This window comes from Urocitellus parryii, chromosome 5, assembly GCF_045843805.1.
Source record: "Urocitellus parryii isolate mUroPar1 chromosome 5, mUroPar1.hap1, whole genome shotgun sequence".
Classification (NCBI taxonomy): Eukaryota; Metazoa; Chordata; class Mammalia; order Rodentia; family Sciuridae; genus Urocitellus; species Urocitellus parryii.
Window position 1 is genome coordinate 62054910 of NC_135535.1, and position 14025 is coordinate 62068934.

The window sequence follows — 14025 nt, forward strand, 5'->3', positions numbered from 1 at the left end:
CTTTATTTAAATCCCCTAGGCCCCAGTTGACCCTGTTTGTGGCAACCATGGCCAAGCAGATCAGGGACCTGGTCCATGACCTGTAACTTCCTGAAGGAGTCTTGTTTTGTCTCCTCCTAATCTTTTTATCTCTCGAGCAAGTAACAGCTCTCGGATGGACAGGCCATCCCCCTTCTCTGCCCACACCTGCTTATTTTTCACAGGCAAGCTCACAGCTGCCCAGGAGAGATCAGCTAGACAAGCTCCTGACAGGCTAGAGCATTCAGCCCCGACAGCAGCAACTGCCCAAAACCCAGGCTCAGTCCCAAATCAGAACATTCAGGAGGGCAGTCAACCTAGAGACACTTCAGCATCGCTCTTGCTGCCCCCGTGACCACCCCTCAGGTGATTTCAGGCAGGTAGAGGGGAAACTTCATTCACTCTTATGTTCTCAAAGCAAGGAAGTGTTTCGTAATATCCAATTTAATTTTTTTCCCTAATACTGGGGATTTAACCTCATACTGGCACACGCCAGTCAAGCACTCTACCACTGAGCTACACCCCCAACCCTTTTGATTTTTAGACAGGATCTTGCTAAATTACGCAGGCTGACCTTGAACTTGCAATTCTCCTGCCTCAGTCCACAGAGTGGCTAGGATTACAGGAATGCACCACTGGCTCCAGCTTAAATTATTCCTTCTCACCAAACCTCTCTCCTTTAAAGGAATCATAAAAGTAGCCACCTGCTTTTGCATTGGAAAGACCTTGTCCCCAGGCTTTGGCTATATTTCCTACGTAACACACTTGTTTGTTCCAGATGATTCAAAAGACAAGATGACTAAAAGATGTGCAAGGGCTGTGGACATCTAACCCAGGTGACCTGCAGAAGCCCTTCTTCCTCTTTTGCAAAAGGGCCCTGAGGCAGGTGACAAAAGGCCAGAAAGGTTAAGAATCAGGAAGAAGAAAAGAGCAGGAAAAGAATCAAACTCTGAGGACAGGCAGAGTGGGTGAGAATGGGAAGAACAAACCTTACAAAAGGTACTGGAGCTCCTGTCTAAAGAGGGGACCTGCCTGCATACAGCTTGGCATCTAATTTGCACATTGCTTACCTCAGGTGAAAACCTACAGGCACATCTCCCACTCCAGAAATGTTTCCCCAACCTCCCCAGACTCCATTTCTCTCCCTACCCCTCATGTCTCCCCAGCTCCACTTTCTCTCTCCAAGAATAACTGCTGCCCATTTTCCTACTGGAATCCTGGCTGATTCCTGCAGTGTTCTTCAGAGCCCTCTCCCTCCCAGTCCCTAGATACACCATTCTCCCCCAGCAAAGGTCTCCTAACTGGACTCCACTTGGCACCTCCCTACCTTGATGTCTGTGTCTGGAGTGACAAACTCCTTCAGGCACTCGATAGGACCCATGAGAAATGGGCAGTGGGAAGAGAACACCTGGAGGAAGAAAAGATGAATGAGTCCACAGGGCAGCAGCCAGCACCTTCTAAAACAAGGGGGGACAAGCGGATAAGGGGCCTCAACTTAGATAAGAACATCATCAGCTATCCAAGCTATCCCTCTCCTCGTGCCTCTAGGTTTCCTCAGCTCATCTAGTCACCGGGACCTCCTAGGACTTCTGTTTCTCTTCCGTGCTCACCAACCCCTTTCACAACTTGTCATGTAAACCCTACCCACAGAACATCTGGGATTCTCTGACACTCACCTCCTGAAGTCCCTCTTGAGCCATGGCCCTAAAACTGAGAATAACTCCAATAATGGTCATGCGCTTCAACACATTATCTGCTCCTGAGGGGAAAGAGGGATATTAGAGATGAGATCTTAGGAGAGTGATAGTTTTGCTTCTTCAAACCCAGCCTAACCTCAGTTCCCTGAAAACCCTTGTCATCGACAATGCCATTCCCATAGTATAGTTCTTTCTCATTGCAGAGAAATATGTACCCATCAGCTGTGGCAGCAGAGAAGCCATCAAGTCCGGCTTGCTAAAGTTGGATCTGATCTGAACAAGTATATCCATGTTTTCCACCACCAATTTCTGCAGCCCAGGAACAGAAACATTAAGTAGGGAAAAAAAGAGAGAGAGAGACACCAATGTTACATCTTTCCTCCAGCCTCCTTCACCTACCCCTCCTCTCCCAAGATGGGACCCTTCTCCAGGGGACCTGTTTCCACAGTACCTTTAGCTCCACAATCTGAGAGGTCACATGCCACATCAGGTTTTCACTCAGGAACTTCATGCCGTAGGGGCCCAAAAGTTCAGCCAAGGCTCGCATCTCTGGAATAGAGTTTTAGAGGTCCCAAGTGGGACTCAGGGGACGCTGGGGCATTTGTACAACAGAATAGGGTAATTTGAACTTTAAAATGTCTAGCAAGGAAAGGAAGTGGGAAGCTGAAGCGCAAAGATGGCTTGAAATCCTGCATTCAGGTGACAGGTCTAGTCTGTCCAGGGGATAATTTACCCTCTTCCCACTACAACTCACACCAAGATAACTATGACTTCACTTTCTTGTAAGAATCTATACTTTCCCAAGCCCTTCACTTGATGCCTGGGTTTGGCTCTTGCCATACTAGCTTCATGAGTTGTTAAGACTTCAAATAAGCCATTGAGTCTCTCTGAGCCTATTTACTTCTCTGTAAAATGAAGAAATTCATGTCTCCTGTGAATTCCTCACAGGGTTGACGTAAGAATAAAATGCTACATTAGAAAAACCTTACAAAACTATAAAGATACATATGAACAAGGGATTCTTATTGTGTTGGTTAATAACGGCCCTCTGAGGTCTGGGCCACAGGCACTTCATCCTGGCTTTACAGACAAGAGGGGTTAGGTGCTCGTCCAAGGTCTCTTATTCACGTCAGGGACAGGTCCAGAAATACAATGCAATGCCTCTTTTACTTTCCTTATTTAATGTGTCCAAGTTTTCCAAGCTACCTTTTCTTTTTTCTTTTTTCAACACACATCCCCAGAGTCTCCACTCTTCTTTTCCTTTCATTTTTTCCCCCTCTAAATCTGGTCTTTCTCAGTGCCTTCTTCCTCCCCACCCAGATTGCTTTTGCCCTTTGTGAATTAAATAAAACCTGCCTGGGGAAATTCCGTGTTGGAAGTACTAGTGACAAACTCTGCTAGAGAGGAACTCTGGCTGTGATCTTTGGCTATGGGCCATCCCAGCAGGAAAAACTGTAAAAGACCAGAAGTAACAACAACTAGAGAGCTGTAGAAGAAAGGCAAGGTGACTATCATTAATCAGAGTTCAGGGAGAAAAGCGTCAAGCCCTGCACTCAAGTCTTTGAAGGCAGGACCAGTCGATCTCTACCTCCCCCAATGACAGAGGAAGGAAGCAAACCTGATCACAGCAGATGACACAGAACCTTGTCTAAAGTAGATACTAGACACTTTCAGAATCACCTATTTATAATAGGGAGAACTTAGCTAAGAATTATACAAGGATTTCCCAACTGGTCAACTTAGATAATGCTAAACATGGCTGACAGAAGGAAAGGGAACCACAATCACCTTCTCTGGAGCTGACAGAGAGGAGACACACTGATCTACTGGTTTGGATCTGTCAAACCTCTTTATTCTAGTCTTCTCTACTCCCAGCTAGTAACCCCAGGACATCCTTCTCCTTCTATCTATCTATTTTTGCAATAGCATTGCCCCATTGCCATGGTAACCCAGGGAAATTGGGGTGGGGGTGGTAGAAGGGGGAATGAGCATTACCTCCTGCTGCTTGTCAGTTGTCAACAAGACCTAAAGCAGATCTTAGAGGCTGCCTATAGCTTGGGAGTAGAGCTGTTGGGAAGGGGACATCTAAAACCCCCCAGTAGGTAAAGCATAAGGTACAATGACAGTAAGGAGGCAGAACTGGAAAACACAACTGTGTAAAAACACAGCTGTAGGGCTGGGGCTGGGGCTCAGTGGTAGAGCACTTGCCTCACATGTATGAGGCACTGGGTTCAATCCTCTGCACCACATAAAAATAAATGAATAAAGAAATATATTGTGTCCATCTAAAACTAAAAAAAAAAATTAAAACAAAACAGAACAAAAAAAAAACACCTGTACACTCTGGCTTTCTTAATATCCCCAAAGGAGGAGGCAAAAAGGTAGAGGACAAGATCCTTGGAACATCTTCTGCCTATCCCAGTGACCATGCACAACCCACGATTTATACAGAGGTGAGAGGAAGAAGAAGGAAGGATAGTTCATGAATGACTGAGTCCATAAAACAACATTATAGGCCGTGTGCCAGGTCTTGGGGCAAACAGCCTGTAATCCCACCTACTCAGGAGGCTGAGGCAGGAGAATCACAAGATCAAGGCCAGCCTGAGCACCTCAGCAAGACCCTGTCTCAAAATAAAAAGAGCAGGAATAGACCTCAGTGATAGAGCACTTGCCTAGCACTTGCAAGGTCCTGGGTTCAATCTCTAGTACCATGAAAAAAAAAAAAAAAAAGATCTGTATGGTTTCAAGCCCTCTTTAAAAAGGAACCAGCTGCTGGGCTTGATAGCACATGTCCATAATTCTAGCTATGGGGAAATTAAGGCAGAAGGATGGCAAGTTCAAGGCCAGCCTGTGCAACTTAATAAGACCCTGTGTCAAAAAAAAAAAAAAATCGGGGCTGGGGTTGTGGCTCAGCGGTAAGAGTACTCGCCTCACATGTGTGCGGTCCTGGGTTCAATTCTCAGCACCACGTAAAAATAAATAAATAAAATGAAGATATTTTAAAAAATCTTTTGGTGGGGGGACACATTGGAGATATAATTCAGTATGGTTCATTAGTAAGACACTCCTGGGTTAAATTCTCCAGAACCTCAAAAATAATAGTAATATAGAAAAATAGAGACCAGCTTCCCAACTCTTTCCCTTCACAGCCCTTATCTACCCCTGCCCACCCATCTACCCCCACACAAAAGCTTTCTATAAACTGAGAAGCAGCCCTACATTGTTCTAGTTTTTGCTTGAGTTGAAATTCCAGTCCTACCATTTATGAACGCAGGACCTTAGGCAAGCTTTTACACTCTTTGTATCTCAGTGTCTTCATCTGGAAAATGGGAATAATGAGTGTATCTTCTTCAAACTGTTGTGAGGATTATCTGAGTTACTGTGCATGAACATTTAGAACTCTGTTCACAATAAATGTCACTCATTGTCCCATCATCATTGTTATCATTAAACGTCAGCAATCCAAACATGAGCAAGGCTCTAAATTTATCCCCAGGGAAGAAAATGCCATGGCATCAGACCACTGTTAAATCATTTCAAGCATGAGAATGCCCTCCTTATGCTTTACCCATCACTAATGTGCTGCTCCTGCATTCTTTGTAGAAAAATAAACCCCTTCAGTGATTTCAACATCCCTGCCTAGCTCCTAAACTCTTTTTCTTCTCAACTCTCAGCACCCCCAGGCCCCTCTTCAATTCTGAGCTTTGCTTAGAATGTCTTTATTTTTCCCAAAATCCTTAGCAGGGCCTAGCAGAGATAATGAAGAGAATGTAGAAGGATCACTCTGCAGGTAGAAAAAATTAGATGGGTCTGTGGGCCAAGGTGTTGTTGGAAGGGAAAGACCAGGCCCTGGGCTCACCAGAGATGTCGGAGAACTCCTCTGCACTGAAGTTCTGCTCGCCCTCTCTGGGAAGGCTGAAGAAGGCCTGCATGGCTGGGGAAAGGATGATGGTCCCACTGCTTGTCTGTCTAAGCAGACTTTCTAAGTACCTACAAGGTTGGCCAAGAAAGCATAAGTTAGTGTCCAATCCCTTCTCCCAATCACTGCTGCCTACCACTACCACTGGGCTTGGGAAGAGAAATTCTGCTAAAGACCAGGGTAGGGAGAAGAGACTCAAAGAAAACAGTACAACAATCCACACCCCAAGCTCTGGCCTCTGATCTGCAGGGTATTTCTCTATGCTGAAAAATGCAATGGCATGTACGTCTAATCCCTCAGCCCTACTCTTTTTCAACCATTGCATTCTTTCAACCTTGCCTTCTATCAGATAAGACAGGCTCAACCTGGCATAAAAAAGAAATTCTTCTGGGGCCTGAGGTATAGCTCAGTAGTTGAGCACCTGCTTAGCATATGCAAGACTCAGGGTTCAATTCCTACCAAAAAAAAAAATCCTACTAATTGGGGCCCTCTGAGATATACTTAGTGTTAACTGATCCAACAATAGGGTTGGACTGAGGACCTAGGAACCTGGAGGTTAGCCTCAAGTCAAACTTCCTGGGCAGAGAGAAGCCCCATGAACACTGGTCATCCACTCTTCAAATATTTCCTCCTGACCTCTGAGTTTTGAGGAGCCAGAATCCAGCCAGTACAGGGGGAAGGGTTTGCCCAACTCCTGCCACTACTTACTCAGGCACCAGCTCTGAGTCTATTTTACAGATGTCACAAGTTAACCACCAGTGGGCCAACCCCACTGTCAAATATATTTTTCCCTTTCAATTTTAATTTGTTATCAAGTTTTTAATCAGATATTTTACATTAAAAATAAGAGTTTACTGGGTATGATTCAGGTGTTGCTAAATGGTAGATGTCCCCTTTAGAGAAGCATCCCCTCTCCACCCTCTCAAAGTCCTCAGCTAGCTCATGACATCCCTTATCTTGCCTGCCTGATCCCTGTTGACCTTTGTATTTGCAAACTTTGCTCCCCTTACTCAGGGGGTTCTTTGCAGATGGCTTTGCTAAATTGATATTAGATTAAGAGCACCACCCAGTGGCTTGAGGAAGGGAATCCAGCTTCTCAAAAATCTCAGAGGAAATGGTATTGATTACACCTCCAATCTGGGGAAGGAGGCCACCTTTCCTATTAAGAATAATCTCCTAGACTTGATATGGCCATGGCTGGGGATGAGGAGACAAAGTTCCCGGGAGAAGTCAGTAGAATATTCTCAGAGGGAAAAGCTAGAGCAAAAAGAAATCAGGATATCAGAAAGAGGAAGTTAGAAATTAAAACAGTAAGAATCTAGAAAAGGAAGGTTAAGAAGTGGAGATGAATAGGAAAGGGGTCAAATGGCTGCAGGGTGGGCTGATGGGTGTTATCTTGAAGTTCAGAAGGAAACCTCATGGGAAACAGAAGTGGGTCAGCATTTGTCCCAGTTTACTGCCCTGATCCTCAGACAGAAACAAGCCTCCATTTGGGGGTCCATGACCCTGGAAGCTAAAATGCTTGGGCCCTGCAAAGAAAAAAGTGCTAATAAGAAGGAAAGGCACTGGGGAAGGGTAAGCAACACTGACCAATTTGTATAGAGAGTGGTGATGGTCTGTTCCCCACACGAGTCCAGTGGCTGTGTCTGCTGCAGGAGAGCATTGCGGATGACTCTGGAAGCGTCTGCACCCAAAAACTGGGCCAGTGACTGTATGAAGCCAATATATGCTTTGACTCCGGCCAATAGCTCAGAAGGCCTTAGGATCTCCTGGGTTGCAGCGTTGTAGCCAGCCAGCCACACAATGGCTCTAAGTGATTAAAAAAATAATAACAATCATAATGATAAATAACATAACACTTATTGAGTGTTTTCTATGCTCCAGATGCTGGGCTCTGATTTTACTACACATAATATCTCATTTAAACCTCATAGCAACCTAATAAGGTAGGGACAATTATCCCCAATTATCCCCACTTTACAAATAACAAAACGGAGGCCACGCAACTGGCAAGTGGCAGAGGCAAGAGCAGAATTCAGTAAGATTTGGTGCCTAATCATTATGCTCTTCTGCCTCCTCTGAAGAAATCGGGGAAGCTGGTAAAAGATCTGAGCTTCCAAATTCCATTGTTCTCAGCGCCAGTATTTGTCTTAACTTGGAAAGAGTGGTTCCAACCAATGACAGGAATGGAAACACATGCTTAGAAATCCCTGGAAGTGCAATGCAGTCCCCAGTGGCCATGGATGGCAGCACACTCGGCGGGCATGTGGCCACAGTCATAGCTGTCTACACTCCGCTATGGTGGGCACTCAACAGCAAACCCCTCCCCCTCGGGCCCCCAGCTCCTTCCAAAATACCTTCCCCAGTTACCTGAGATGTCTCCATTAAAGTCAATCCTTTTACCTTGTAAAAAGGTAAACTGTAGGAGAAGGAGGAACACCCCTCTCCAGGCCTTTGTCAGTTATTTGCATCCCATTATAAATGAGTTCCTCAGATTTTCTTTAAAGCCACAAAATTGTTGGAAGTTTTTTTATTTAGGGTTTTTGTTTTTTGTTTTGTTTTGTTTTTGTCTAATGTTTATGGCCAAATCAGGGTGGGGAACAGGAGAGTCTGCTCCCCAGATGAAAAGGAAAAGACTCTTGAGCCACAGAAGGGATGGACCGAGGGCAAGCCTGGTTAGAGTTCTCACTGAGGCCAAGCCTCCAGGCCAGCCTAGGGGCTGTGGGAACAGGATGCCCAATGAAGCAAGTACCAGAGATATTATGGGGAAACTAGACTCTCACGCCCCTGCTGATCCAGGACCTAGCAACCACCAGCAGTTTCTGAAGGGTGATTATCACACTGCCATCTTCTTGACATTGTGTATGCAACTGAGACGCTTTCTCCCGTATAGCTAATGTGTATGTAATGAATGCAAACTAATTTTACTTCACCCAAGCAAAAACCTAATTGAAGAGGCCGGAGATGTAGCTCAATAGTGGAGCATTTGCCAAGCACGCACAAAACCCTGGATTCAATCTCTAGTACTGCAAAAAAAAAGAACTTAATTGAAAAATAAATCTGCCTGTCCCACAATCAAAATTCAGATTCAGCTGGCCATGATGGCACTCAGGAGGCTGAGGCAGGGGGAATCCCAAGTTCAAGGCCAGCCTCAGGAATATAGTGAGGCCCTAAGCAACTTAGCAAGACCCCATCTCAGAAAAGAAAAAGAGCTAAAGATAGAGCTCAGTTTTGGCACACCCCTGGGTTCAGTTCCCGGCACTGCAAAATAAAAAAACAAACAAATGAATAAAACAAACTCATAGGCCCAGCACAGTGGTATACACGCATAATCCCCACTACCTTGGAACCTGAGGCAGGAGGGTGGCAAATTTGAGGCCCACCTGGGCAACTTAGTGAAATAAAATAAATTAGAATGTGTAGCATGCTCAAAATAAAATAAAAATGCTTAAAGAAACCCTGTTTCAAAACAAAGGAACAGGCTGGGTTGTAGCATATTGGTAGAGCACTTGCTTCTCACGCGTGAGACCCTGGGTTCCATCCTCTGCACCACATAAAAATAAACAAATAAAAATAAAAATATTGTGTGCATCTACAACTAAAAAAAAAATTTTTTTTAAAAACAAAGGGACAAAAAGGGGGGGAGGACATAAAAGAGTTCAGGGAAGGTAGCTCAGTGGTAGAGAACCCCTGGGTTCAATCTTTAGTACCCAAACTAAAACAAAACAGGGACTCATAACTGGTCTCCCTGCTTCTGTCCTAACTCTTACTAATAGTGCCAGAGAGAAATACGGAGGAAATCTTACAACAACTCTGCTCAGAACCAGACAAGGTTCCCCATCTCAGATAAAAGCCAGAATCCTTGAAACAACACATAAGCACCTATAGTCTTCCACTCCTCCACCCTCTCTAACCTCAACTCCCACCAGTCTCAACAGGGCTCAGCTAGTTCTGCTGCAGCCACAATGGCTCTTCCACATCGGCTCCTCCACCTCCATCCAACAGACCAGACATGTTCCCACCTCAGAAAAGCACTGGCTTTTCCTCCACCTGGAATGCTGGTTTCCCTAGCTTCCTTAGCTCCTTTGGGAAATGTCACTTTCTCAAGGAGCTTTCCCTGGTCACCCTCTATATAAAACTACAATACTCCCACACCCCCACACCCACGTCCACAGCCCCCATCTCCCTCTCCTGCACTCTCTTTCTACTTGGATGATTACTATCTACCATTCATTCTACCTTTTTATTTTGTTTGTCCATCTCCTGCACTAGAAGTCAGCTTTATAGGGCAGAGATTTTTATCTGTTTTGTATACTGCTGTGTTGACAGCTTCTAGAACACTCCTGACACATACTAGGTATTCAATAAATACCTGTTGAATGAGTGTGCTACATATTCCAAAACAAAACACAGAAGGCTAAAGGATTATTCATGATCATTCTATCCAATACCCCTAATTGCTGACTGCAGCATCCAATTCCAATATAAGGGGTGTTCCTCCTACTTTAGGGAACAATGCAATGAGGGGCAAAGAGGAGGAGAGGGTATTTATTTTATTAAGGGCTATAACATGTCAGAAACTTTGCGCTCATAATTATCTTTAATTGTCTAGCAATTCTAAACCACAAGTAATTTGTAATTACAAAGTAAATATCATTATCCTTACTTTACAGGGAAGGAAAATGGCTTAAATAAGCTAATCTGCTCCAGTGTCATTGCTAATGGCCTGGATGTTGGTACAGCTCTGATGACTAACAGTTCTGCTCATTCTACTAAACCAGGAGTGAGGGATTCTGGCTGTTCATCAAAACCACCTGTAGAAGTTTGGGGTTGTTTTTGTTTGCTTTTCAGAGGAACTTGGAATCTATGCTAGAGTGACCATGGCAGAATCTCCAGGATGGATATAAAGAAGCCCGACATTGAGGACTACCTTGCTTTGCTACCCAGACAAGGAAAGAATAATGGCAACGTAGACAAGGAAAGAGTGATACCTGTTGAGCCTGGCTTCCAGGTGGCTGCTAAGATACTCAGAAGGGAAAACAGTGTGTTCGAACACAGAGAAGCTGTATACATGGTTCATTGTCAGTGCCAATTCTGTCAAGTTTAGGTGTAGCTTGTCCATGCTGGAAAATAAAATGAGCCTTGATTACAGATCTGGCCCTGCCTACTGGTGTGTGAGAAGGACTGTGCCAGGCACATGGCCTTGGACTCCTTTCATCTTGTAGGGATCCTCAGCTTAGAATAGTATACATAATGCTGCCTTCAAAAGCAAAGTGGAAAATTCACATGAAAGTGCTTTTCCAGGGGCTGAGGTTGTGGCTCAGCGGTAGAGCGCTCGCCAAGCATGTGCAAAGCCCTGGGTTTCGATCCTCAGCACCACATAAAAATGAATAAATAAAATAAAGGTATTATGTCCAACTACAACTACAAATAAATAAATAAACATTAAAGTGCTTTTCCATATCCATCACTTCCCACCACTTCCACTTTTTTTCCCTTTCCTCTATCATCTCCCCTCTTCCCTTCCTTTATTTATTTATTTATTAGTTCTAATCAGTTATATATGAAAGCTCTTCAATTCACTGTATACCGATGGAGCAGAATTTTTCACTTCTCTGATTGCACATGAAGTAGAGTCACACCATTCGTGCAATCATACATGTACCTTGGGTAATGATGTCTATCTCATTCCACCATCTTTCCTACCCCTTTGCCCCATCCAAAGTTCCTCATTCATCCCATGCCCACCCCCATTATGAATTAGCATCCACTTATCAGAGAAAACATTCAGCCCTCTTCCCTTCTTTAATGCAGCACCCACGTAGCCCTCTGAGGCCAGGTTCATACTTGGTAACAATGCTCCGGTTCTTCCGGTGACTCTCAGCTCCTGGCTTGTCCCTCTCGGGTTCTCCTTTCTTGGGAGCCTGCTTCTGCTTCATGGTCTTCTTGTTCTTAGCCTTGCTGATGGTGGTGGCACAGTGCTTCGGCAGAAGCTTTAGAGACAAACATAGTTGAAGGGAGAAATGAGATTCATTTCTGAAAGTGTTGTTATAAGAAGGTCTCTCCATTATCATCTGTTCTTTCTTCTCTCTGCTTTTCTTTCTCTAATCTAATCTGGGCCTATTTGGAATGTGCTCACTTCTTTCAGTTTTCATAAATATCTTCCCATGTATAACCTTAAAGTTCCAAGACAGCAGTGTCTTTCAGGGGTCACCATGTTCCCCACCTACAGCCTGAGAGAGACTTTCCTAATGGAAAACTCAAGCAAAAAGTTCCACTAAACCACCTTCTAGGGTCTTCCACCCTGGGAAAGTTATTTTTTGCTAGATGGAACTTGCTACATTCCTGCATATTCTGCTCCATGAAGGCAGTTCCCCACAGTACCAAAGCCTTCCAAAACCTCAGAGTGAAGAGTTGGCCAACATTCCCCTCCCACCTCTTTTTTAGAAATATATTTCTTGCTAGTTAAACATCAATCCTGCATCACTTCTCTTCTTCAGTTAGCCATATAGAAAATATATGATACAACTGGATATTCAGGTATTGCTTTCAAAGAATCAACTTGGAATTCTCTATTGATTCCAAAGCTACTGAGCATGTGCAAAGCATGTGTGAAAACTTCTCAGTTGGAATTCCTCTGAGAGCCACACATAGAAAAGTGCCACACAAGAAAAACAATTTTGCACTTTTGGTCACATTTTCTTTTTTAAATCCAAAATCTTACATGATCCAAGAAGAAAAATTAAAAAACAAGTCCACCTTAATGGACTTGAGAATGCATCAACCCTGGGATTATCCAAAAGTGTGTGTAGGGGCCAGGCATGATAGACCCATAATCCCAGTAATTTAAGAGGCTGAGGCAGGAGAATCACAAGTTCAAGGCCAGCCTCAGCAGTTTACTGACACTCTAAGCAACTTAGTGAAACCCTGTCTCTAAATAAAAAATAAATAAAAAGGGCTGGATATGTGATTCAGTGATAAAGTGCCCCTGGGTTCAATTCCTGGTATCAAAAAATAGATAAGATAATAAAAATGTCTGTGGTAGATTCTATAAACAGTCCTTAAAATGTAGCACTATCAGTAATGGCAACATCATTAATTATTTACTCAAAATGTTAATTCTGAAGGGCCAAAGATAACAAAAGATCTTGTGTGAAAACAATTATTCACATTAAGGTTTAGCATTCCTGGTACAGCACTGAGTAAATCTCTTTACCTGTATCTCTTGCATATATGGTAGACATTCCTGGGAATGAATATGCTGATAAGCATGCTCACTTGCACATCTTCCTTGCATTAATTACTGAAATTTCCTTCAAACATATATTTTTACTCCCTTTCCCATAAACGAGAACATTCTGCAAGGACAGGGATCATGCGCCTTCCTTCTGCATCCCTACCCCAAACATCTAGCAAAGGGCTTAATGTCCAGCAACTACCAATTAATACAAGAGCTAACATTTATTGAGTGTTGTGTATTAAATATTTAATGTACTCTATTTCATTTAATCCTTCTAACAACTCTAGGAAGAAAGTATTTTAATCTTCATTTTACATATGAGAAAACGAAAAGGTTAAGTAATCTGTATAACTGTCCTTAAAAAAATACACGCTTCACAGAAATGCACACGGGCTCCCTTTCTACCCAAGCTGCTACAAAGCCTGATTCAAACCCAGGAAGGGTGGGTCATCTGGGAAATCTAAAACACTCCAGGGCAACAGCAAAACCTAGTTCCTCATTTTCAAATTTTCTGAAATTTAGGTTGAGCTAATTGTGACCAGGTGCTGTGAGTCAGTCAAGGGAGGAGAAGGGGGGAAAAAAGAAGACAAAGACAAGAAAGCATCCTTGAGGATAAACACAGAAGAGGAGCCTGGAAATGTCCAGAGAGCCACGGGGGAAGCGAGGATGCAGAGGAGACAAGACAAGGGATCAGGCCACGGTCCCAAGCATGTGTACACAGAGGAGAGGAAGGGAGTAAATGAGAAAGTTAATTCATCTTCCAGATCTCTTCAAATGGAACACAGATTCTGTTGGAGTGCAGCTGTTCAAATAAGAGTATTTTTAGACACCTCTATCTAGTCCTATGGGAGAAAGGACTGACAGGACTACTCTAAGAAAGGATTCCTGCCGCCAACTCACATACACAAAAGCCTCAGCCCCACTTGAGGAAGAGCTGAAGAATTTATCATCTGAGAGGAACACAAAGGAGAGGAGAAGGCACCAAGGGCTGGAGAGGAGACAGAAACAGACTTTGCCCACCTGTTGGCTCAGGTTGTGCTGTTCGGCACAGATTTCCAGGACACAGTTGCTGGTCTGCTTGGCCAACTCCTCCAAGAAGGAATTGCAGTGGTGAAGACTATGGTTCTTCAGGTGGGGATACTAGGGGAAAG

General features: G+C 43.9%; 1 protein-coding gene across 1 annotated transcript in view; it reads right to left on the minus strand.

Annotated features, from left to right (window-relative positions):
• The window catches only part of Nckap1l (NCK associated protein 1 like), a 50175-nt gene that overhangs the window by 10342 nt on the left and 25808 nt on the right, over positions 1–14025 (minus strand). The window contains exons 18-26 of the mRNA XM_026398780.2: positions 13895–14014; positions 11482–11627; positions 10626–10757; positions 7225–7443; positions 5575–5705; positions 2167–2264; positions 1931–2024; positions 1695–1777; positions 1346–1426 (exon numbers count right to left, since the gene is read on the minus strand). Of these exons, the coding sequence (XP_026254565.2) occupies positions 1346–1426; positions 1695–1777; positions 1931–2024; positions 2167–2264; positions 5575–5705; positions 7225–7443; positions 10626–10757; positions 11482–11627; positions 13895–14014 (1104 nt within the window). The remainder of the gene's footprint in view (positions 1–1345; positions 1427–1694; positions 1778–1930; positions 2025–2166; positions 2265–5574; positions 5706–7224; positions 7444–10625; positions 10758–11481; positions 11628–13894; positions 14015–14025) is intronic.